The sequence below is a fragment of the Larus michahellis genome, chromosome 22 (assembly GCF_964199755.1).
Source record: "Larus michahellis chromosome 22, bLarMic1.1, whole genome shotgun sequence".
In the NCBI taxonomy this organism is placed as follows: Eukaryota; Metazoa; Chordata; class Aves; order Charadriiformes; family Laridae; genus Larus; species Larus michahellis.
Genome location: NC_133917.1, coordinates 3,934,741 through 3,958,042, shown reverse-complemented (window position 1 = coordinate 3,958,042; position 23,302 = coordinate 3,934,741). Strand labels below are relative to the sequence as shown.

Genomic DNA, 23,302 nt, shown 5'->3' with positions numbered 1-23,302 from the left:
GCCCGTGACGCGTACACACACGCACACACCTGCCGAGGCACGTGAAATCCGTGTACGTGCTGCACACCCCCCTCCGCCCTGCACATACGCACACACGCGTGTACACCCTGCACGCACGCGCACACGCGTGTACGCACGTGCACACACGCGCCTGCACTGCACACACGTGCACACGCGTGTGGAGGCGTGTAAACGCGTGCGCACACTGTACACACGCCCCCACACGTGTACACACACACACCCACACACACCCACACACACACCCACACACACACACAACCCCCCCAGCCCCGCGTCCCCCCGTGCGCCCCCCTCCCCGCCGAAACTGCGCCCGCAGCGCCCCTCTTGGCCGCCAGGGGGCGCAGGGCGAGACCCCGCCCCCTCCAAGCCCCGCCCCTCCCCAGACCCCGCCCCGCCCCGCCCGCCGAGGGCGCGCGGCCGCCGGCCCCGCCTCCTCCCGGCCAGCAGGCGGCGCCGCGGGGAGGGTGGGGGGACGCTCTAGGCGGCTGCCCGCCCCCGCTGCCTCTCGGTGGTGCTTCCGGGCGGCCCTTCCGGTGGCGCCTGCGCACTCCGCGCCTCCGCGACCTGCCCGCCGCCGGTACGGCAGGTGAGGGGGAGCGGGCCGGGGCCTGAGGGGGGCAGCCCCGGCGGGGGTGGGGGGGACTGACACACGACACCACCCCCTCGGTGGGGGAAAGGGGAGGGGGAGAGAGGCCCCCTCCGGGTGGGGGAGGGGGAGAGAGCGAATAGAGACCCCCTCAGGGGTGCAGGAAGGGAGGCCCCCCCTCCAGGGGTGGGGGACAGCGGATAGAGACCCCCTCCAGGGTCGGGGAGGGGGGAGAGAGAGAGAGAGACCCCCTCAGGGCTTGGGGGGCGGGGAGGGCGCGGGGGTGGGGGACAGCGAACAGAGACACCCCCCCCCCTTCGGGCGGACACAGGGAAAGGTGATGTCCCCGGCCCTCAAGGAGCTGGTTGGGGTTGGGGCATCCCCTTCCCACTCCCCCCCCCCGAGTTTTGGGGTGAGCCCCCCGCCCCCCCCACACACGGCATTTGGGGGTGACATCCTCCCCACCCGAGTCTTGGGGTGACCCCCGCGCTGGTTTGGGGTGACACCCCCTCACGCTGCCTTTTGGGGTGACCTCCCTCCACGCTGGGGCCTCCCCCCCTCCCCCCCCCTTCCCTGTGCTCTCTCCTGCCGCTATGACCCCCGCCAGGGCTGGGGGTCACCAGGCCGTGACCCCCTTTCTCTGGCCGCGGAGGCAGGGCTGAGGGGGGGCCCCGGGGCCTGCCCTGCCTGATGGGGACCGGTGGCCTCGTGAGCTCCCGTTGCCCCCCAGGAGGGTGAACCCCCCCCCCCAGGACTCCGTACCGGACCCCAGATTCCTGAGCGCCAAACTGCCACCGTGGTGGCACTCAGCCAGGAGCTGTCACCTGGGTGACGAAGACGTGTCCTGCCATTCCCGCGTGGCTCAGACCTCCTGTGTGTCCCCAAGTCCCCTGCCCGTCCCAGGGGACACCCCGCATCCGTGAGGCTGGATCCCCAAGTGCTGTGGCTCCTCACGCCCCGGTGTCTGTCTGTCTCTTCCAGCCGTGTCCCGCGCGTGTGTCCCCGTGTCCCTCCGTCCCTCGCCATGTACGCCTGTGCAAAGTTCGTCTCCGCTCCCGCGCTAGTGAGTAGTGACAAACCCCTTCCTTCGCCCTCGATGTCCCCTCCGCAGGCTGTGTGGGGGTAACCCTCCTCTTGGGGACAGGGGGAGAGGTTTGGGGACACTTCGGGAGGTTTAGAGCCACAGTGGGCCACACCGAAGGTGAGCGGAGCCCCGAGCGCTCAGCGGCTCTGGTTAAAGATCGTTTGCTGTTCCTCGATGGTTACTAATTACCCACGTGGAGGCAGACTAAAGCACCTTTGGCTGGGTGCCGGCCCCGGTGACACGCAGGACCCGTACGGTGACACCTGTGGCCGTGGGGTGCCTGTGGTGGGGCTGTGGGGTGCCCTGGAGCTCCACTTCGGTGGCAGGTGACAGGACAGGCTCTCCCAGTTGCGTGCTGCCGGCTCACGGGGCGCCCCGAGGGGCTGAGCAGGTTCGGGAGGTACCAGAGGTGGCAGCGGTGGCCTCAGGGGACCTCAGGGTGGAGTTTCGCTGCCCTGGGGGTGCGCAGGGTGGGGGGGTCCAACCCAAATCTGAGGGTGTTGTGCCTTGCAGGTGAGGAGGAGCTCGCGGGTGCTGTGCCAGCCCCTCTCTGCCTCCGTGCTGAGCATCCCCGAGGCCCGGACGGAGCAGGTAACGCACGCAGCTCGGACTGGGGGGGTCGAGGGGGGCCGGGGGGTGCTGAGCACCAGCCCTGGGAGGGTTGCGGGAAAGCAACTGAGCCCCCCGCTTCCTCTGGGGCTCCCCAGGAGGCTGCAGGGAGCTAATGGGGGGGAAACTGAGGCCCTGGGGCGGGTTTGGGGTGGGGTTAATCCCCTCCCACCCCCCCCACTTGCCCACCCTCCCGTCCCCCAGGCGCGGCCGGGCGCCCCCCGGGCCATCCAGACCAGCGCTGCCCACCGGGACATCGACACCGCCGCCAAGTTCATCGGCGCCGGCGCCGCCACCGTGGGGGTGGCCGGCTCCGGCGCTGGCATCGGCACCGTCTTCGGCAGCCTCATCATCGGCTACGCCAGGTCAGGGGGGGTCCTGGGGGGGGTGTGTGGAAATGGGGGGGCCAGGGGCTGTTCCCCCACTGAGCGGCCTCTCCTCTCCCCGCAGGAACCCCTCGCTGAAACAGCAGCTCTTCTCCTACGCCATCTTGGGCTTTGCCCTCTCCGAGGCCATGGGGCTCTTCTGCCTGATGGTGGCCTTCCTTATCCTCTTCGCCATGTGACGGAGCCGGTGACAGTGACGGTGGCAGCGCCAGCACCCCCTGCTGTGCCCCGTTCCTCGCCCGGCTCGGGGACGGGGGAGACCCCCAGCCCTGCCACGGGCGGGAGGGGAATAAAGACGGTTTGATAACGGGGTCTGGGCTCCTCGTGTCTCCTTAGTGGCCCCGTCCTGTGTCACTTGCCCGTGGCTGGGGGATGGCGTTGCTCAGGGGTCACCCTGGGGAGGTGGCAGTGTCCCCAGAGGGGATATGGGTGCCTGGAGTTGAGCCCTGCTGCCACCCTAAGTCCTCAGCCACGTCCCTAAGGGGATGGGGACAGCCGGGAGCCCTGGGGGCTGCAGCCTGGGCTGTCACCTCCGTGTCCCCTGCCTGGGGACGTCACCCCCTTGGAGACACCTCAAGCGGGACTGGCTGCCGGGCAGCCCTGGGGCCAGGAGCTGGGGTTTCGGGTGTTGCTGGCTGTTGGGGTGGGGGTGCCGGGGGTGTCCTGCTGTCCCCGTGTCGCGGCGTCCCGATGTCCCCGTCTCGCTGTCCCCCGCAGGACGGCGGGCCCCCCGGGCGGCCTCTCTATCCCCCCGGAGGCCTCCCTCTCGCTGCCCCACCTCCCCGAGGAGGCGTGTCCGGCCACGCCCCTCCGCGGCCAAACCCCGCCCCCTGAAGCCCCCCATTGGCCCCGGCGCCGTCACCTCCCCTCGGGGGGGGTCTCGCGAGAATCTCGCGCGTGGGGAAAGAAGGAGGAGGGAGGGGAGGGGGGAGCCCCAGCGCGAGCGGCAGGCAGCGCGAGGCCCCGGCGGCGGCGCGGCCCGGCCCGGCCCTCCCTCAGGTAACCGGCGGCGCCCGGTGCTCGGTGGGGCCGCCCCGGGCAGGGGGGAGGCGGCGGGGGCAGCCCCCGGTGGGGGGCGCCGCGGGGAGCCCCGGCCTCTCCCCCCTCCGCCCCCCCCCCCCCCACCCCCCCAACTCTCCCCGAGTTTTCGTGAGGCAGCCTCTCTCTCCCCCCCCCCCCCCGCCCCTTCGCTGAGTGGCGGCGCCCTCCGGCCAATCGTCTCGCCGCCAGGGCTGGAGTGGCGGGCGGCGCAGCCAATGGTGGCTCGGGGAGGGCGCCGCCGTGGGGTAAGCCCCTCCCCGAGTGGGCGGGGCTGGCGGAGGCAGCGAGGGGCCCGGGCGGTGCCTGAGGGGGGGAACCCGGAGGCCCGGGGGGGCCGGGATGGGGGAAACCCGGGAAAATGGGGGGGGTTGGGGTGGAGGGAGGGGGAGGTCATCGAGATACGGGGCGGCAGGATTGGGGGGGGCCACGAGGGGAGGGCGTCTGGGGAGGGGGCTGTGGGGTGAAGGCCTTGGGGGGGGGCTTGGGGTTTATGAGGGGGCTTTGGTGGGGGGGGTGGGTGGGGGGGAGGGTGTTGAGAAGGTCTTGGGGTTTGCAAATATGGGGGGCGTTAAAGAGTGTGGGGGGGTCTTGCAGTGGGGTTCCAGAGGCTGAGCCCTGGAGAGGTGCTGGGGAGTCTTGAGGGGCTGCGGACGAGGGGGCCTTGAGGGCTGGGGGAGCTTCGGAAGGTGAGAGAGAATTGGCGGGGGGGTCTTTGGAGGTTGTGGGTATGGGAGACCCTTCAGCGTGTGGGTTCTGCGGGACCCTGGGGGCAGGTTGTCCTGGAGGGTGGCAGGTTTGGGGACCTCAGGAGCCTTGTGAGGGACCCTGTGGGGCCCCCCTGAGGTGCAGGTGCTGGGGGACCCCTTTGATTGCCCCGGGACCCTCTGGCCTCCGGGATGAAGAGGGGCTTGGGCTCGGCATGGTGGCTTGTGGCTCTTTTGGGGCGGCTGGGGAGGATCCAGGCCTGCATGTGGGGGCTCCCAGTCACAAGTAGATGAAGAAAGGGTGTGGGGAGGTTGTAGGTGCCCATGGGGGGCGGGTGGGGAGCAGGGTGTAGGTTGGTGAATGGCTGTAGGTCTGCAGGGTGTTGGGAGCTGGGGGTCTCTCAGCCCCGTGCAGTCCCAGGGGGATCAACAACTCCCAAGACGTGCAAACAGGAAGGAATTAGAGAATTGAGTAGTTTCTACCAAAGTCTGAAACAGTGGTTAATTCTCGCTGGGGGACTTTGAGAGCTTGAGCTTCTGAGAACTTGTTGAAGTGGTGAGGTGTCACCGTGCACTTGCTCGTCTGCCGCTGGCACTGTGCAATCTGTTGCCTCTCAGTAACTTCGGGAGCACAACCTGGGTCCTGTCTCAAAGCTGTTTCGTTCTTACTGCCAGAAGCGTTGGTACCGAGTCCCTCAGCCTTGCTGAGGAAAAGAGATCGGCTGGTTCAGGTGTGAGATGAAATGTGTGTGACAACAAAAACTCCTTGTTCTGCTCAGCTTTCCCCGTTTTGCTCTTTCTGCCTCTTTCTTTGTCGCCTCTTCTTCACCGAGTCCCATCGTTATCTTTCTTTACGAAGTTATCTTTCCCTGCTCAGGTCCCTCTGAAGACCATGTTTCAATTTAATGTTCAGGAGTGCAGCATAAAAGCGTCGCCAGCACTTCAGTTGACTTCCCAATTTATTTTGCCTCACTACAGTGCTTGTTGGGCAGGGACTTTATTCTGCCAGCAGTGTTGAAGGGGTCGTCTAGTTCTTTGCAAACTGCTTTAAAAATAGTTGTCACTAAAATGCAGGCATTTCTGGAGAGGAATTCAGCAGTGCTTCTGAACCACTGGTTTTGTCGGACGGGTTTTTCTTGGGGGGGATTGGAGTTTTCTCAACAGGGACTAAGAATAACTTCGGTGTTTGAATGTGGAGGAGAAGTTTGTGGGAGGTGGATTCAACAGCCAGGTTCCCGTTTGGAAAATGAGTAGGGTTAACATCCTCGCTCCCTTAAAGCCGGAGCTCGTATTCACCTTCTGTGACATGAGTGGGGTAATTAGTGTTGCCAACTGTAATCACTTTGTGGGCTGGAGGGTGCTGGAGTGCTTGTTTGCTCTTCCTGTTTAAAAACAAACAAACAAAAAAGGAGTGGGTTCAGCTGGTGGAAGCAGCAATCGACCTGTGAGGTTTGGAATCGTTACCTGCGGCCGGGATGGTCTTTTCTCAGGAGAGTTGTTTTATTTCCAATCCTAGAAGTTGGTTGGGAGTTGAGAAGTGGGAGACTATTTTAGTATCGGATAGATCTCGGTGCTTTGAGAACGTTAATGCAGCCGTGAACTTCCTTAATTGTGTGCCAATCCTTTGGTTATACCTAATTGTAGTGCGTCAAACGCTTCTTCTCCCTTTTGGCACTTGCCTGTCAACTAACTGTAAAAATTATCACATCCACCTTAGTTACCGCTTAGCCAAACGAGGCGTCTAGTTATTTTAATCTTTCCTTGTAAATCAGTCCCTCCAGCTGCTTAACTATATTTTCCTGAATGCCTTCCAATTTGCCAATATCCTTCTGGTACCGAATAGCTCGGAGTTGAACGTGGTTTGCATCCGAGTGCTGGAGACCGGGGCTTTCCCTCCTTGCTCTCTGTCTCCTGGGACTGTAAGAAGGAAAAGCTGAACCCAAACTTTGGGAATATGTTAAATCTCTCACTTGCAATTTGTCTTTAACTTAGCTTTTCCCCATGGAAGGGTATTTCTAACATTAATTTCTACTTATTCTTGCTCCTATTTCTGTTTTCTCAAGGTTCCTTATTTTCCAGTCTTCTCCGGCGTTTCCCACTGTATGTATTTAGTGCTCTGGTATTTTTTTTTTTTTTTCCTCCCCTCTGTGTGATTTATGAAGATGTCAGGTGAAAATGAACTTGCTGTTGAGCCTTGCTGAGTGCTGCTGTTAGACACACAGCCCACCTTGGTACGTTGCGAGTGTTACTACTCTCTTTAAGCTGGTTGACGGGGCTATTGCTCATCTGAGGTAACTTGGAAGCGCCGTACAATCCGTGTGGCACAACGGTGATGGCGTAGACGTGCCACGGGGGAAGATGGCAAAAATAAAAGGACGTGGCTCAAAAAAAAAATCCAACTTCTCATTAATGTCTTTATTTCCCGTCTCTTCTGAAACCCCTCGGAGCCCAACTGGAGGAGGCGCTGACTGCGGAGGACCTTCTCAGGGTGGCTAAAAGGGGGTTCATGGCTGTGGCACGGGGCAGGCGGGAGATTCCCCTCGCCCATTTTGGAAGATGGGGAAGTTTGAGAGAGGAAGAGCCAGTGGATGGTTGAGGGGAAGAAACCGAATCCTCCTTCCATCCTCCTTGAACACGCCGGAGCCCGTTTGCGAGGTCCACTGGTTTGCCGTGATGAGGAGCTGGAGCCCAGCTGAGGGTGTGCAGCGGGGATCAGGGCAGCCAGGACACATCCTCAGAGCCGGTCGCTGCCTTTTTCTGATGAAAATATCTTTAAAATGGCTTAGTAAAATACGCTCGGCTTCTGGCAGGCCTCGTCGTGCATGTGTTGTTTTTTGCAGCATGTGTTTGTAGAGGATCTCTGGGTTGGATTTTGTTTTGGACTCATTTTCTGCTGCATCACATGTGATGCTTTCTCGCGTTCTGTTTGGTTTTATTTATCCTTCTGACTTTCTTGAGGGTTTTTTTTTTTTTTTAATTTTTTATTTTATTTTTTCATTGCTAGCACCAAGAATTGAGGCCAAATTTCTAAAACCGCTCTTCCCCACTCATTTAGCACCCAACTACGATGCCTTTGGAGAGTAAATGCTAGGGGAAAATATTCTTTTGTAAGAGACTTTCAGGACTGGGGAACTGTTGCTTCCTGTAACTTAATTAATTTATTTTTTTTCCCCCCATTTATAGTAATCTAGTTTCTCGGTTTTGGTTTCGAGGAACTTGTAAGACAACGTGTGAACGCTGAGGAGCGGAGGCTGGGCGGGGATGTGAGCAAGGGGCCGGGGTTTCCCTGGGGAGCTAGAAATGGGCCCTGTTTGGTGTCGAGGTGTGTGGGAATCTGCCTGTAGAAACTAAACCAAACGCACGTTTACAGCCTCGCTTCCTCTTGAATTTAAAACCGAGGTTTTAATCAGCCTTGGCATCACCATAGTTGTCACATCTTTTTGTCTGGCTGCTGAATTCCACCATCGGGTTACTTGAAATCCTCAGCGAATCTCTTAATTCTGTTCCTTCTGCCAGATGGAAAAAGTGAAGGTTTGGCCTGGGCACAGCCTTGTGCTGCCGGAGCAGGAGTCCGGGGCTGGCCAAGCTCTATCTGTGGGCTCAGCCCTCCTCCAAGCGATGCTTGTGCGGGCGGGTAAGCTGCAAGACCAGCCCGTGGAGAGGACGTATGTTGGAGGACACCAAGATCTCCCAATTTAGAGCCCTTGGAGGTGCTGGTGTCCCCAGAGGTTCCTCTCCAAGCTGCTGGTTGACATTGGTGCACTCGGGTTCAGTCTCCCTCTTTAGAGCTGTTATTTATGGTGTGTTTTGATGCAATTAGTCTCGGCTCGTGGGAGTTTGGCTTAATTGCTTCTCCAAAGTCCAATTTCATAATCTTCCAAGAGCTCCTTGCCTTTTTTTCTTTTTTTTTTTTTTTTTTTTTTTTTTTTTTTTTCCCCTCACCTCCTGATACACCCGGCGGGGCACATGCTGATGGAGAAGTTGCCCCACAGCAGCCCGTGTAGAGCGCAGGCTGTATTTTAATGCATGCCAAAGTTTGACTTTTGTTTTTTTGAAACGTGATAAATTCAGCGCCTCAACCGAGTCCCAGCGCGGTGTGGTTTCACCGAGGCTCGACCTAATTTTAATGCAGGCTAATTATTTAGTGGAGCGGGATTTTCTTGGCTTGTGTCTCTTCCCTCTAAACTCGTTGGTGGCGAGAGGCCGAGCTGGCCGGGGTGAATTTTCCTCTCCCTTCACGTCTCCCTTTCGCTGCCGTACGTGAGCAGGGGCTGCCATCCCGCGTGGGGACAGGCACGGAGCGGAGCTCCCCAGGCGACAGCAGCCATTTAATCAATTTTCCCGACGAAAGCAACGTGTTGGGATTGGGAACGGCGGTCTGGAATGCCGCTCTGCTGTCCCACCCTCGCACGAGAGAAGAAAGCGGCGGTGGAGAGGCCGTGCCAGCCGCTGCAAGCTGGGTCATGAATAAATAAAGCTCCTCTGCCAGCTATGGGACGTGCTGCCCACTGGGGGTATTTCTCTCTCTGCAGAGCTCTGAGCGCTCTTTGTGAGGCACGGCTACCGAAAAAACCCTAAAAGAGAAGCCGTACAAAGGCATTTTCCTCCCCTTCTCCCTGTCCCCCCCCCCCCCCCCCCCCAAACCAAAAAAAAAGATGGTTGAAGTCCTTTAGTGTGAAAAGCGAGTTGGGCCGGGCGTTCCAAAGGGAGTAAAGCTGCAAAGTTCCCCATTTCCCTGCCTTTCGGAGCTGCGCTGCTGCGCTTGTGGTGCTGCTCTTAGCAGAGCTCTTGCCCAGCTTTCTCTCTCTCTCTTTTTTTTTTTTTTTTTCTTTTTTTTTGCGTGCTTATGGAGAATGTTTTCAGCCCCGGCTGGCAGAGACCTCGTCCTGAATACCATTGTTACTATTTAAAATAATAATAATAAAAAAGCCGTCTTTCACAGACTTCAGCGTATTAAGGACTTGGCTAGATGTGGACTTGGCAGTGCTGGGGAATAAGCAATACCCAAAAGAGTGTATTTATACCTGTGTAACTAACCCTACCGAGCTCTCTTACACCCTTTAACTGCTTCCAAAGTGAGTAAACCAGACTTGGAGCAGAACGCGGCTTTTTGGGTTTTCTGCCAAAAGCTCTTGTTGGTGCCGAGTCTGCTGAGATGAAGGGAATGAACCTTCAAATCGCTAAGCGCTTGGTGCTCGCGATTATTTAAAGTAGCTGGCGTTTAAAATATACTTGTTTCTAGAGGCACAGCTGGTCGTGTCCACGGCCGAAGATGCTGGAAATCCTTAGAAGTTTGGAAAGCGAGCTGGAACCGCTGCTGGAGAGGTTGAAGTAGGTTGCGTGTGGGCAGGGAAAGCTTTGCCAGTTAATCTTCTTGCAGTGAAATGCGAAGTTTTCTTCTGCTCCGTGCTGTTCTCCTTGCAGCGGGATCTGAAGGTAGGCTTGGTAGCCACTCACGGGCCGTTTTGCTGCTGTTCCGGCCGTAGGAATATTCCCTCTTTTCTTTTTGAGTGTTGGTAGAATGGCGCCGGACGAGGAGCGGAGGGAGATGAGATGCAAAGGCAGATTGTCACCAGGGGTGACAGCAGCTGGGTGCCAGGTCTCCTGGAACGAACCGTCGGGTCCCGAAAATGTGAAAGCAGAGACTTTGGCTGAGCATCCCGCAGCGCGGGGGAGATTTTTACTGGATGGAAACAGGGCTGAGGAAGTTTATCTACAACCTTAATCGGATTAGAAATCTTTATATGGCAGAGTGCGCTGTTACAAACCTGGAGAGTTTATATAAGAGCAAGCATTGCTCATCGTCCGGATCCTCGCTCGGACCAAGCCATGTGCAAAGCCAACATGACGAAATGTGATTTTTTTTTTTTTTATTTTTCTTTTATTTTTGAACGCAATCCTGAAGTGTGTTGGCAGCGTTTTAATGGGCAAATACGTTTTCTGGTGGAGGGGGTGAGAATCTTCCTGAGGAGTGCTCGCTCTTCTTCGCGTGGGTGTCTTTCATCTTTCTTCCCCACGTTGCTTTCTTTTCCTTTGTTTTTTTTGGAAAGCTCTCTATTTTTAATGGATATAGAGCGCCCATTTGTATGATCCACGTTTAGGACGCTGTATTCTTCATCTGTGTAAGATTTCCCATTTTGAATTATGTAAACTATATATAGGAAATCATTGCTTTGTTCGCTGCTAAAAGGCAATCATTCCGAAGGCAGAATGCACTTCTAGTTAAACAACTCACAATAATGTACCGGATTTCTAGACATTGCTTATATTTGGAATATTTCTTGCTCCCCTCTGATTTTAGGGCTCGCATATCAAATAATGACGCCATAAAAATGTGTGTGCTTTTGAATGCTAAATAAATAAAAATGCCCACATGTGATGTAAATAATAACAGGTGGGACGAAATATTTTTACTTTATGACCAACGTGTACATAGGAGAGCTGGTGCCTTTCTGTCCCCTGTCCCGCTGGTGCTATTTCCCTGATTTTAATTCATTGGCAAGAGTTTTATCCATAGGTAGTCGCTCACATAAGAGGCTCTCCTGTTCTTAACTCCGCGCAGCCTTGACTTTGATCTTCCTTTAAAACTCTTCACGCACATAGGGAAAATGTGTTCAAGTTTGACTTGGGCTCTTACGTCCCATTTTCGGCAGCTTTCCCCGCCCCCCCCGCCACTTTCATTGAAACAAGGGCTCTTAAGCGGCTAAATAATTTCAGGAAATGGGACTCCGGTTTGTAGGTCACTTAGGCATTTCCTAGGTAAAATAACGCGTTCTCTAAGGCTTGTCATGGCTTTCTTATAATTATCTCTGCTCAGTAAGAAACAGTGGGTCTCTTAGGTTTTTCCTCCCTTTCTTAAACTTGAATTATTTCTCTCTCCTGTAGTAGATCTCTTGCAATATGTTGTCCCTGCTGTGAAGAAGTAGATAGCTGAAGATGTATCGCCGCTAATGAAGGAGCGCAAGGCGACCCGAGAGCTGTAGTGCCGAGATCCGGAGGCTGCCTGTGAGCGTCTCGGAGAGTCTGTTCTCTCTGTGTGCCGTCGTGCTACAAATTCCAACCTGCTGGAAGCAACGCCAGAAAGTTTTCCTGCCCGGTGATCTCTGCCCAGAGCATCTTTTTCTGTGGGCTGCAAGGGTTTGCTTGGTTGTGGTGTGAAGGAAGGAAGAAAAGGTTTTTGCTTGAGATGGTGGCAAAGGTTTGTGCCGTGTCACAGAATCGTAGGGGTTGGAAGGGAGCTCTGGAGATCATCTCCTCCAACCCCAGAGCAGGTCGCGCAGGATGGCGTCCAGGTGGGTTGGAATCTCTCCAGAGCAGGAGACCCCACACCCTCTCTGGGCAGCCTCTTCCAGGGCTCCGGCACCCTCACAGTAAAGATGTTGAGATGGAATTTCCCATGTTCCAGTTTGTGCCCGTTGCCCCTTGTCCTGTCCCCGGGCACCACTGAGAAGAGTCTGGCCCCATCCTCTCACCCTCCGCCCTTTAGCCATTGCTGAGCGTTGATGAGATCCCCCCTCAGCCTGCTCTTCTCCGGGCGGAACAGCCCCGGGGCCCTCACCCTTTCCTCAGAAGACAGATGCTCCATTCCCTGGATCATCTCCGTAGCCTCCACTGGACTCTCTCCAGCACTTCCCCGTCCTTCTGGAACCGGGGAGCCCAGAACTGGACCCAGTGCTCCAGCTGTGGCCTCCCCAGGGCAGAGCGGAGGGGGAAGATGACCTCCCTTGCCCTGCTGGCCACCCCAGGAGAACATTGGCCTTCTTGGCCACAAGGACACATTGCTGGCCTGTGGGCAACTTGTTATCCGCCAGGACTCCCCATTCCCTCTCTGCAGAGCTGCCTTCCACAGTTGGATACAGGTCTGCTGTCACCTGTTGTCACTCTGAGCTCACGCTTAGGTTGTTACCTTGCTCCCGGTGACAAGGTGTACCTCTGGGTCTAAACCAAAGACGCAGGGTCTGCTCTGACCTCAGAGGTGACAGCAGCGGTGGGAATTAGAAGTTTGACCTCAGTGGGGAGACTCAGGGTCTTCCATGTAGTTTCTCCCATTTTGGAGGAGGTCCTGGGGCAGCCGGTAGATGATGGACCATGGCTGGGGCCTTGCTGGTCGTCGCGATGTTGAGGTGGGATGCCGTCTTTGATGAGAGCTGGCTGGGTGCTGCCAGTGAGTCCTGGTGTCAGGGTCTAGCACTTTGGTCTCTCCCTCGGTCTTAGCGTAAATGCCTTGGAGGCAACTTGTAGAGTCCATCTTTTTTTTCCAGAAACTAGGAGGGGAAGCACCACTTCAGCACATGAGTAATCGGATGATGATTTAGAGATGATCTTTCTCCGTCTTCTTGCCTGGGAAGTTGCTGACTTGCTGGTTTATGTTGGATTTTGTCTTGTGTCCATCAAATGCTTCGAAACCCTTTGGACAGATGCCTTTTCACATTAGAAATCTGATACTTGGCACCTCACAAGAGAAACCTTGCCTGCGTTAAGGCATGTTTTGCCAAGCTACGGCTGCTTTGGTGATGTTTGGCAAGGAGCAGTTAAAGCAGGTATTTGAAGAGCAGCAGCTACTTCTCTCTCAGGAATCTGAGCGTGAAAGGAGGAGGAGGACGCCTGCTGTTAGTGCCATGAAATCTGACCACCTCGCACCTCGAAACCACCGAACCCAAGGAGCGCTCACACCCTGGTGTCACTCAGCTTGACGTTAGAGAGCAGAATGACGTCCTGAAGGACTGTCCTTGATCACTTGAGCTTCTTGCGGTTGGTCTCGCTTTTTTTTCACCACGGTGTTCTGCATAGCTTAGAAAACCCCCAGTATCCTTCCCTTTGTGCTGCTGGTGGTGTACGGGCGGCCCCATGGCTCGGCTGGGGCCCAGCCACCCCGAGGTGACACCAGACTTTCTCCAACACCTTACTCCAAAGTCGGAGGGCAGGCCAGATCTGATCTGGAAGGTGGCCAGCCGAGGAGGCTCTTGGACAAGGGAGCTTCTCTAATGGTTTTCATCCTGCCAGACCCTCACGTGGAGGCAGCGTGAACAAATTAGGCTTTTTGTTATGGTAACGGAAAACTCGTTACTGTTTGTAAGAGGGTTATACGCAGTGTAAGTGGTGTAGTTGGGAGGACTGGTGGAAGCTGTGCTGGGAAACGCCTCCTGGCTGCCTGGAGCTCTCAGCCGAGGGGGTTTGTTGCTCTAAGTGCAGGGGAAAAGCTTTTCTGGTCTCGGTGAAGTCTCCCGTGGCTGATGTGCTGGTTTAGGGGAGTTTGTTTTACGTTTGACAGGACGCTGACAATGCCTCCCCATCCCACCGCTCGTGCGCTGAGAGGAGCAGAGCGACTCGTGTCGGCGGCTGTTGCTTCATGTGAGGTTTGCCCCTTTTCCCAAAGCGCCTGGAAACGCTCTTTGCAGCCGGGCCGTTAATTTTCTCCCCTGTGAGCTGAAGAGAGCTGCTTTTTAAGCCAACTTTAGGGCCAAATGTCATGCCTGGTAGGAAACGTTGATCTTCTGGTAGCAGCGACTGCAGCTCGTGGGGGTGATGAAGCTCCGAGGATGTTTTAAGGCACTTGCAAGCGAGAAGTGAGGGTGTAGCTCATCTTTGATGCTATTGAGGCGATAAATTTGGGGATGCTCTTGTGGACAGAGGATCCTCTGCATGCTTGAGAGCAGCGCTGGAGACCCAGAAAGGTCCAGTCGGATGGTAAGTGGTTGGACTTTGCTTCCCCCCCGCCGCCCCCGTGCTGTAGGTTAACTCGTAATGACTTGTTAAATACTGGATGTCTGTTGGAGATTTACTTCAAGTGAGTTCCTTGCCAATATTCCAGTTTATACAGTTGGGTTTGCTTTATCAAGCTTATAAAGCATAAGGGTGTTATGCCTCTAAAGCAGATTTTATAGCATCGGCTTTTGGCCTTCTTTCCCAGATGACAATTTTAAGCTCTCTTGTAGCTTTTTGGTTACAAAGCAAACATTCTCACTCCTTCCCTCGCACCCCGAAATAACTTTAAAGTCAAAGCCGAGGACTAACAGCAGCCTGCGCGTTTTCACCAGGCTCGGTGGTGGCCTCTCCCTGTAAAACTTAAAATCTTTCGCAATGGCTTTGGGTGTATAATAGCCGGCGATAAATAGTCAAACAGAGATCTGGGCACCCAAAGGAGCAGAACAAGCTCTTTCACAGTCCCTGCAGGCACTTAATTTAGTTTGAGAGTCAGCAGTTGTTCACCGGTGGAAATTAGGTGCCAAATTGACTTTACAAAGCACCTAAAAGCAGGTTGGGCACGTAGCCCTGTGTTGTAGAGCTAACCCTGCGAGAGGGATGCCAAAATGTTAAAGTGGCTTGGTTTTTTGGTGGGGTTTTTTTTTTTTTTTTTGAGGAAGAACTTGACCTATTTGTTTTTACCCCAGTTTACGATGGTTGACGGTGCTCCAAATCATCACCGCGGTGTTGTACGTTCATCCAGGGCGTGGCGTGGGGAATGCCGACGCTAAACCCCAGCCGAGGGCTGTGGGGAGCGCTGGGGTCCCCTCCGTGCGTTTGCTGGGGGCAGACCCTGCCGATCCCAGCCTGCTCAGGGCTCGGTGTGCTGCACGTTCAGCTCGACGGTCAGGAAGCCGGAGGCAGAGAGCTGTTAATGACTGCACTTAGAAAAATAATAAAGAGCCTTTCCTGGAACGGTCTCAAAGCAACATGTTTCCTTCCTTGCATTTTAGTGGGAAATCTCTTACTATTTTTGAGAGCTCGGGGCAGTGCCTTATACTTCCTTCTCCTTTGGCTGGCGGAATAGAAATGGCCGTCGTAGCCTGCCTGCCTTTCCCTCGTACTTACCAAAAAAGCAGTTTGGTTTTTCATTGCCACCGACCTCCCTTCCAGCTCCCAGCGGCAATTACAGCTTCTGTCTCGAGCCTGCCGGCGATCTTGTATATTCTCTTGTAGGAAGATGTATGCTATAGCACACATCCTGTGCAGCCATCTATAATAATCTAGTTTATTGTGGTTTTATCTCTTCTTCCCAGTAGCAGTGTACTGCCTGTCCTTGGGGCTTGGTCTAGTGTCTTGAGCGCTATTTGTGTTTGAATAGGCTTGTTTGTATCGCGGCTCTGGTTGTTAATGCTCTTGGCATGGCTCCCAGGTCTCAACAAAGTTACCCAAATTGATCTGGGATGGCCTTGCGACTCATTAGTCTCTGAGAATTAATCCCATGTAGCTCAGTCTCATAAAAAAAGTTAACTCCTAGCTCTGTTTTACCTTTTCCATTAAACTGCCGTGCCAAAAACGGAAGAGCAGCGAGGAGCAAAGCGATGGAAGGAGAAAAGAAGCTTCGCCTGCCGTCGGTGTAGTAGTACCCAGGTTGTACCTCACAGTAATCCCGGGTGACGAAGACTTGTTTCTCCTTTTTTGGTAAATGTGGGGATTATTACAAGAACGCCATTTCTGATCCAGTTCTGCTCTTGCTCCTGCTGTCAGCTGAGTACTGTAATTTTCCTACAAAAGCCGCAGCCCTCCCTGGATCCTCCGCCCTTCTTGAAAACTCTTTGCCCTATTTAATAGCCCGGGACAACTGCAAACAGGTTTTCTGCATCGCCCGTTGGTAGAAAGACATCTTACCTTTAGCTGCACCTTTGCTTGGACTTGTTCCTCCGTGCCTGAGGCTAGTGTCTGTGCTGGCTTTTACATCTGACTGTCGAGGGTGCTTTTTCGTGTTTAGAGAGTAAAACGGTTGCAATGGCTGTGCCAGCCCCTGTCCTGCAGTGACACAGGGACGGGGCACTCGCTCCGCACCATCTGCGTCTCCTCTTTTTGCTTGCGGATGGCATCGTCCGTCTCGGATGAGCTCCCTTGTCCCGAGAGCCCCTGGTAAGAGCTTTTTTGGGGTGCTGGGTGCCGCAATCACCCCAGCGTCGGCACCGATCCTGACACTGAGGCACCAGCGCAGACACCCCGTGGGATTTGTCTGCTTTTCCTCACCCCTTGTCCTTCCACCATTGCTGTTAACTCTTGGCAGACTTCTAAAACTGACACTGAAATGCCCTAAATCGTCCCTTTTCGCGGTGCAGCGCCCAAGCAACGGTTTGTTCTTTTGGAGGTTGCAAATCTGAGGGGTAAGAGAGCACGATGGGAGACCAAAGCCTTTTAGTGGAATCTGAAAAATAACCATAGATAAATGGAATGGAGAGCGAGGGAGGCTCGATCGTACCTGCAGGCGTCTGTTCCTCTGCTGGAAAGGAACAGCCCTTTTGTTTCTGCACCGCAGCTTTCTGTCACAACCTCAACTTACAGTAAGTTCCCCCGGTACGTCCTTTCTCTCCATGTCCCTATCTCTAGCGGTTTTCTTTCTTCTAACCCATTTTGCAGCTCATTCTTCACTCAGGTCTTCCAAAGCGAGTAAAACTTAGCCGAGAGAGACTTCTGTCAGCAGAGCGTGCAGTTTGCTCGTCTTTTCTGTTCTACTTTAAGCCTATTTTTAGGAGGTTGCTCTGCAGCTCTTTTTGGTTTTGTTTCATAGTTGGTGCAACCTCTAGCTTTAATTTTGTGGTCGTATTAATGTAAAGTTTATCCTTATGATTTATGGGAATAAACCAGAAATGTGCTTGTACTGGTCTATTAGCGAGCGCGTTCGTGCTGGAGAGGGGAGCTGAGCTGGGGAGCTGAGCTGGCAAACTCGAAGCAGAGCAATTTTTGCGTACGCCCAAGCGTTCGTTGGGATCTGAAGTATTTCAGCTTGTCTTGCAAGGCACAGATGCAAGAGCGTTGGGCAGAAGCATTCCTGCAATAACAATAGTCACATGCAAGCACAACAATAGAGCCTTATTTTTAGAGCATTTTTCATACCAACTCTATCCCCCAACGTTCAGCCGAATTAATGACCTGGCAGTTTCTTCCATCTTAATGCTGAGGTTTAAGGAAAAATGTTTGTGTGTGTTTTTTTTGTTTTTTTTTTTTTAATGGGGATTTGAGATGATCCGGGGCCGGGGGGGGGGGGGGGGGGGGGCGAAGAACGCTTTCCCAGTTGGTGGGAGTTAAGGGTCCCAGTGTTGGGTGTGGATGTTGGGCGGCTCTTGGAGGCTGCTGGACGTGGGAGGGTAAGAGACCCAGCAACGTCCTCGGAGGGGACGAGGGGCCAGTTCCTCATGACTTTTTGCAAACCAGAAGAGGCATGACTCAGATTTACAAATCTTGGCTTGAAGCTGCTTCCAGACCTCAGCTACTTGTCAGAAATTCAGCTGGAACAGGTCGGTAAAAGCTTCACCAACACAAAAACCCCCGCCAACACAAAACCCCCACGTCGAACACAAAACCTCCACGTCCGTCGCTCCTACCTGGATCCTGCCGTGCCTTAGGGCAACAGAGCGTACTTACCATTAGGATATTTGCAGTAATGAGCCCTCGTGAAAGTGTGGCTGTGGGTAACAATACTAAAAACAATTAAGAGTCTGACCCTGGCCCTTTCTGTGGCATCAGGCTAATGCTGCCAACCCGGAGCACGGCTTGACTTGTCCTGTGGCTGCAGGCATACCTCGGCAACGCTTTTCCTCTGTAAAGCTAAAATAGTGCATTTGAAAAAGGGTATAGAGCACCGTGGATGAAAGGATCCGTAAATGCCAAGCGTGCTCTTGGAAAAACGTGTATCCTGCTTCTCGTGTCTCTTCCCAAACTGTTTCCAAATGGAAGTTTTTAAAATGGGTTCCGTGAGGTGCCAACACACGTCCTGGGGGAAATCCTTTGCAGGAAGGCTGGTCTTTCATTGCTGTTGTTGATGCATGTAATATGTCTAAATTCCTTTTAAGGGAGTTAAAATATTACCCCTAGGTGTCTGTCTAGACGAGGATAACGGGCTTCGTTTTTTCTTAATGGGTTAGTTAACACGCTTTGGGACCACTTCAGTTTATGGACTGGTCTACCAGGGGGAAAGTAGCATATGGGCTGACTTTAATATCTGCAGGAAGAATTGAACTCTTTAAATAAGTGGAAATTTTGGTTATCGAGGTAAGCGAAACCAGCTTATCCCCAGACCAGTGTGTCCCAGTCAAGGTCTTCATCATAAACGGAGGATCTGATGGGCAGCTCGGCGCATTTGGACGGGAAGGGGGGGAGTTTCAGCTTTCCCTGGATACCTTGCAAGTGCCAAGAGCCCGTTTAGATGGGCGAAATACACATTTAATTTTAAAGATGACAACACTATCCTGTCTGTATCCGACCCAGGGCATCGCTTTTCACCTCTGTAGAACTTCTCACCTAGGTGGTGGTTCATTGCCAAGTTTAAAATGATGCTTTTTGTTAGCGTTTAATGTACCTGCCAGCTACCGCCCTTCTCGGGGGAGGCGTGGGGGGGGATTGGGACGAGTAAGGTCTGTGCGTGAATGGATGTTGGTGTGGTGAAGGGATGAGCCGGGAATTCAGCAGTAATGGTGGGAAAAGGCAGAACTTTCCTATCAGACTGGGGAGAATTGCGTGCAAGAGAGGGAGGGCCTGAGCTGGGGGACATAAATAGACTACTCGAGTGGAAGGTCCTAGACTGGACCCCCTTCCTGCGCCCCATCCCAGCAGTTCGTTTGCCTTCTCTTGTTTCCTGGTGGACTTCTGTGAAAAGTCATAAGGAAGAATAATCACAGAATGGTTTGGGTGGAAGGGACCTTAAAGCCCACCCAGTGCCACCCCCTGCCCTGGGCAGGGACACCTCCCACCAGCCCAGGTTGCTCCAAGCCCCGTCCAACCTGGCCTTGAACCCCTCCAGGGATGGGGCAGCCACAGCTTCTCTGGGCACCCTGGGCCAGGGGCTCACCCCCCTCACAGCCAAGAATTTCTTCCCGATATCTCACCTAAATCTCCCTCTTCTAGTGTAAAACCCTTCCCCCTCGTCCCATGGCTCCCCTCCCTGCTCCAGAGTCCCTCCCCAGCTTTCCTGGAGCCCCTTGAGGGACTGGAAGGGGCTGGAAGGTCTCCGCGGAGCCTTCTCTTCTCCAGGCTGAACCCCCCCAGCTCTCTCAGCCTGTCCCCACAGCAGAGGGGCTCCAGCCCTCCCAGCATCTCCAGGGCCTCCTCTGGCCCCACTCCAACAGCTCCGTGTCCGTTGGTGATTATGCTGATGACGGGTTGGAAAACTCCTTGGAAAAGCAACTGTCGATGAAGAGCCTCATCCCTGCGTCTCAGCAGCTCCTCCTAAGGCCTGGAGACCAGATTTGGCTTTGGGAGCTTTTCCTGCCTCCCATGTGGGGCTTTTCTTCTACCTCCCGATAATCATCTGGATGCTGCTTACAACCCATGGAGGCAGGAGATGCCGCTCAAACCCAAACTGCTGCGACCTGCTGAGCTGGGTCTGCCCTGAGCACTTCTCCTCCCCATCTCCGAAATGGCGCTTAAGAAACTCCTGCTTAGCGCTCATTTGCTCGCAAAAGAAAACAAAACCCATCAACAGCAGGAGCCGCACTGTCTGCAGGTATCACATTTGCAAAGCCGGGATGTATCGGGGGGGAAATAATGGAGGTTTGTGTGCAGGCAGCGGGAGAGGATTTTGGCCATTAAAAGCCGTTACAGGAGCGTGAGGGGATAGAATAATATGGGAAATGGAGGGAGAAAGGTGAAGAAGAAGGATGGGTGGATAGGCAGATGGATGACGAAGCCCTGAGCAGCCTTGTCTGACCCCACAGCTGACCCTACTTCCACCAGGAGCTTGGACTAGGGACCACCTGAGACCCCATCCAACCCAAATCGCCCCGCGATCCTGGACTCACAGCTTCCAAAGCACCCGTTTGAAATGCATGTGGAGCTTTACATCCCTGAAATGGTGGTCGGGGGGAGGGGGGGCTTTGTGAATCTCCAAGTTCCAAAATGCTTTGTCGCCACAAAACTGCCAAAGGCTTGTCCAGCTCTGACTGCGGCCGTACGCAGCTCTTTGGGAAGACCCTTCCCTTCCCTCTCCGTCGTGTAGAAGGAGGCACAGCGACGTGTTGTGCCTCTGGTGCTGCGGCCAAAACCCTTCGCTTCCATCTGCCTTCCCTTCGCAGGGGCTCGCCTAGATTTGGGATCCTCACTGATACCTTGATCCTGTCCACACCAGGCATTGCAAAGAGGTTCGTTAAATCATAGTTCTAAATGTATTTGACCTAAGGTGATAGGTATTCTGAAACGTTAAGACTTTTCTTCTGTTAAACGCTGAGAGGACAAAACAGTTCAAAAGTGGCCAATAGTCTTCTCTTCGCTGCGGCTGTCCCAAAGCCTGTAGGTCTCCTCGTGTCCGTTAGAGGAGCAAATCGCCACCTTCATCGCTCTTGTGCCCGGATTCAGCCCGTGATAGATTTTTTCCATTTATGAGCCTCCATGGTTCTAAGGGGATGGCGCATGGTTTGAGTTCTGTGGGTGCGAATTCCATATTTTGATTTGTTTGAGGGCTTTCTTTTTTTTTTTTTTCCTTTTTTTTTTTTTTTAATTCTCTTGACTCTTCGCAAGGGAATTCTTCCCGCGAGTTCCGGGTGGGTCTGCCGACTGAATTATTTGTTAAGCAATCTGCAGCGCGCTTGGTGTATCGCGTACAAAATTGATGTGGCGTCTGCACCACCGCCTTCGCACCCCTGACTCGGATTTTCCAAAGCCTCAAAGTAGATTGTCTCCCATTCTTTCTTCGTCAGCCCAATAATCGTCTCCAAAACAATGTCTTTGCGGTTCTTCTGAACTTAACAGAAGCCCTCTGCTATCAGTAAGGCCTCGGGCTGCCCAAAATGCTCTCTTGTTAATGGACGTTTAAAACACGCTGCCTCATAGCGCACACAGCAAAATACTTAACTTTATTACCCATCAGCTGTCGCTTGATGACTTTTTTCCTTTAAAATCGCGTGCGATCCCTCCCGGCGAAGGACCTGAATTAACGAAAGGCTTTGCGGAATCAAAAACTTTAAATATCTTCACGTCCTCCAAATACAATTCACGCGGCGATGGAATAAACGGAGCCGATGTGGGGGTGCGTTTAATCTCTAGAAGGTTTGGTTTTTTTCCAGCTGCTAAACGATCCTGAGTGGGTTGCCCGAGATTGCAGTGATGGAGCTGGGAATAAGGCTCGGGAGAATGTTGCCCTGGGGCTCTGCGGAATTGCCCCTCGCCTCAGATGCCATCGCAGCGCGAGCCCCCCCTCAGCTCCATGTCAGCCCCGCGTCCTGGCACCCACCGACCCCGCCACCTAATATTTCTCCTTGATCTCGGTGCCAGAAGGAAGGAGAGGCGACGTCCCCAACAAATGGAGAAGGAGATTAACTTCAGGAAAACGTCGTCGTTGCTCTGCCGGCGCCGACAGCCTTGGATAAGCTGGAGGAATGGTGGAGTGTGGCCGTTGTCCTGGCTACGCGTGTCCGGCTTTGGAAACATCCCCTTGCTTTGGTGAGGAGTTAAAGCCGCGGTTGAAGGTGGGGATGAGACCCGCTACGGAGCAGACGCGCTCTTGGATGCAAAGCTCAGATTTATTCTGGTTTTCCGCATGCTGTGCGTGCTCCGGAGGAGTCACTCCCGTTGAGAGCGCTGCTCTGTACCAGCCAATCTTCGGGAAATTTGTGCTCTTAAATCCCCTGTGCAAACTCCAAGGGGTGCCTGATTATCAGCACAAGAGACACTCGAGGCTGCTGCGACGCGCGGCTTTGGGTTTGTTTCTTTTCTTTAAAGGGTTTCTTTTAAACCCTTTCTTTGGGTTTATTTCTTTGTGTCTTATACAGACAGCCTATGGGTTAATTGCATGCGTTAATAAGGCAAGAGAGAGGAAAAAACACAACCCCACATACGGACGTGGGGAGCGCAGGCTACTTTGGTTGAAAATGTCTTTTCTGTTTTCCGAGAGACGGCAGCTGCTCGTCGGGGCTGCGCTGACAGAACTTTGAAGAACGCTTGAGTAATCTGTCTGCATTTCTCCGCTTCCCCTCGCTGTTTCCAACATGCTAAAAATCATCAAAACAGTGAAATACTGTCCCGCGGCTGCAGGAAGAGGAATGAGAACGTGTTCCCAGTATCCAATCATCTGCTTACTCTGCCTGTTCTTAAGAATAGAATTTATTGAAGCAATTTATCCTGACTAAATGTGATATAAATCTGAGCACATGTATGAACATACCAGTCATATTCTGCAGTGAACGAGCAGCTAAATCTCTCTTTAAAGAATGAGTGAATCCTCCTGACACTTTGCAAGATCAAGTAAACTGGGGGGTTTTTTTTGCAGCGTGTTGGCCCCGGATTTTTTTTTTTAATAGAGCTGCTTGTTATGCTATCAGAAGTAGCTGGCAGGCAGCCTGAAGTGCTGTCGGGTTTGTGTTTGTTTTCCTGCTCTGCCTTTCAGTTAGTGCTATCGAAGCCCCGGCGGTGACAGCTGATCCATTTCTTTAATTTCTCAAATAGCTTTTACATGCAGCGGAAGCATAAATACGAGGTAGAGAGACCCCGAAGTTCTTCACGTTGGCGAAGGCGGCGGGCCGCTTAAGCGTCGGGGGTGGGTAAGGACGGATCCCCGACCTGTGTTAATTAAAAAAAGCATAGGGTTGGCTGCCCTGCGAAACGCGGCAGTCTCCGTAATAATTGCGCCGCGTGTTTAACAATAAGATTTGTTTGTTGATGACAGAAACGCATCCCCAACCTCATCCCACGCAACTGAGTTTAAATGCAGGAGGGTGATTGAAACAGTCTTCAAACGCTTCCGGCACCAGCCTGACTTTGACAACGAGGGGCGTTACAACCGTCCTTTAAAGTTTTGTGGCTTTGCTGCTGCCTGTAAAAGGTGTTTGACATTGCCACGGTACATAGCTCTTAACCGGGAGCTGCTTAATCGCTTGACAGTTGCTGAGTGGGGTGCTGGCCTGGCCAAGGACTTCCGATTTTTGTGGTTAGTTTGAGGACAAACTCTAAAAACTGGCTTGGG

At 54.0% G+C, this 23,302-nt stretch overlaps 2 protein-coding genes across 3 annotated transcripts in view; both read left to right on the top strand.

Annotated features, from left to right (window-relative positions):
- Positions 1-533: 533 nt before the first annotated feature.
- Positions 534-2,997, top strand: ATP5MC2 (ATP synthase membrane subunit c locus 2). 2 transcript variants are annotated; one of them, XM_074564970.1, is made up of 5 exons: positions 534-598; positions 1,589-1,670; positions 2,205-2,282; positions 2,505-2,665; positions 2,751-2,997. In XM_074564970.1, exons 2-5 carry the CDS (start codon positions 1,632-1,634, stop codon positions 2,863-2,865), a joined length of 393 nt encoding a protein of 130 aa, XP_074421071.1. In that variant the 5' UTR covers positions 534-598; positions 1,589-1,631; the 3' UTR covers positions 2,866-2,997. The 2 variants fall into 2 exon arrangements, with proteins under 2 accessions (XP_074421071.1, XP_074421069.1); XM_074564968.1 differs by having other exon boundaries at positions 538-607.
- Positions 2,998-3,589: 592 nt separating this feature from the next.
- The window catches only part of LOC141733912 (cyclic AMP-dependent transcription factor ATF-7), a 71,158-nt gene continuing 51,445 nt past the window's right edge, over positions 3,590-23,302 (top strand). The window contains exon 1 of the mRNA XM_074564983.1: positions 3,590-3,685. The gene's annotated coding sequence lies outside the window, so the exon portion shown is untranslated. The remainder of the gene's footprint in view (positions 3,686-23,302) is intronic.

Coding starts and splice junctions, on each gene's coding strand:
- ATP5MC2 (XM_074564970.1), top strand. CDS start 1,632: ATGTACGCCTGTGCAAAGTTCGTCTCCGCTCCCGCGCTA. Junction 1,671..2,204: donor TCGTCTCCGCTCCCGCGCTA/GTGAGTAGTGAC, acceptor TGTGCCTTGCAG/GTGAGGAGGAGCTCGCGGGT. Junction 2,283..2,504: donor CCGAGGCCCGGACGGAGCAG/GTAACGCACGCA, acceptor CCCGTCCCCCAG/GCGCGGCCGGGCGCCCCCCG.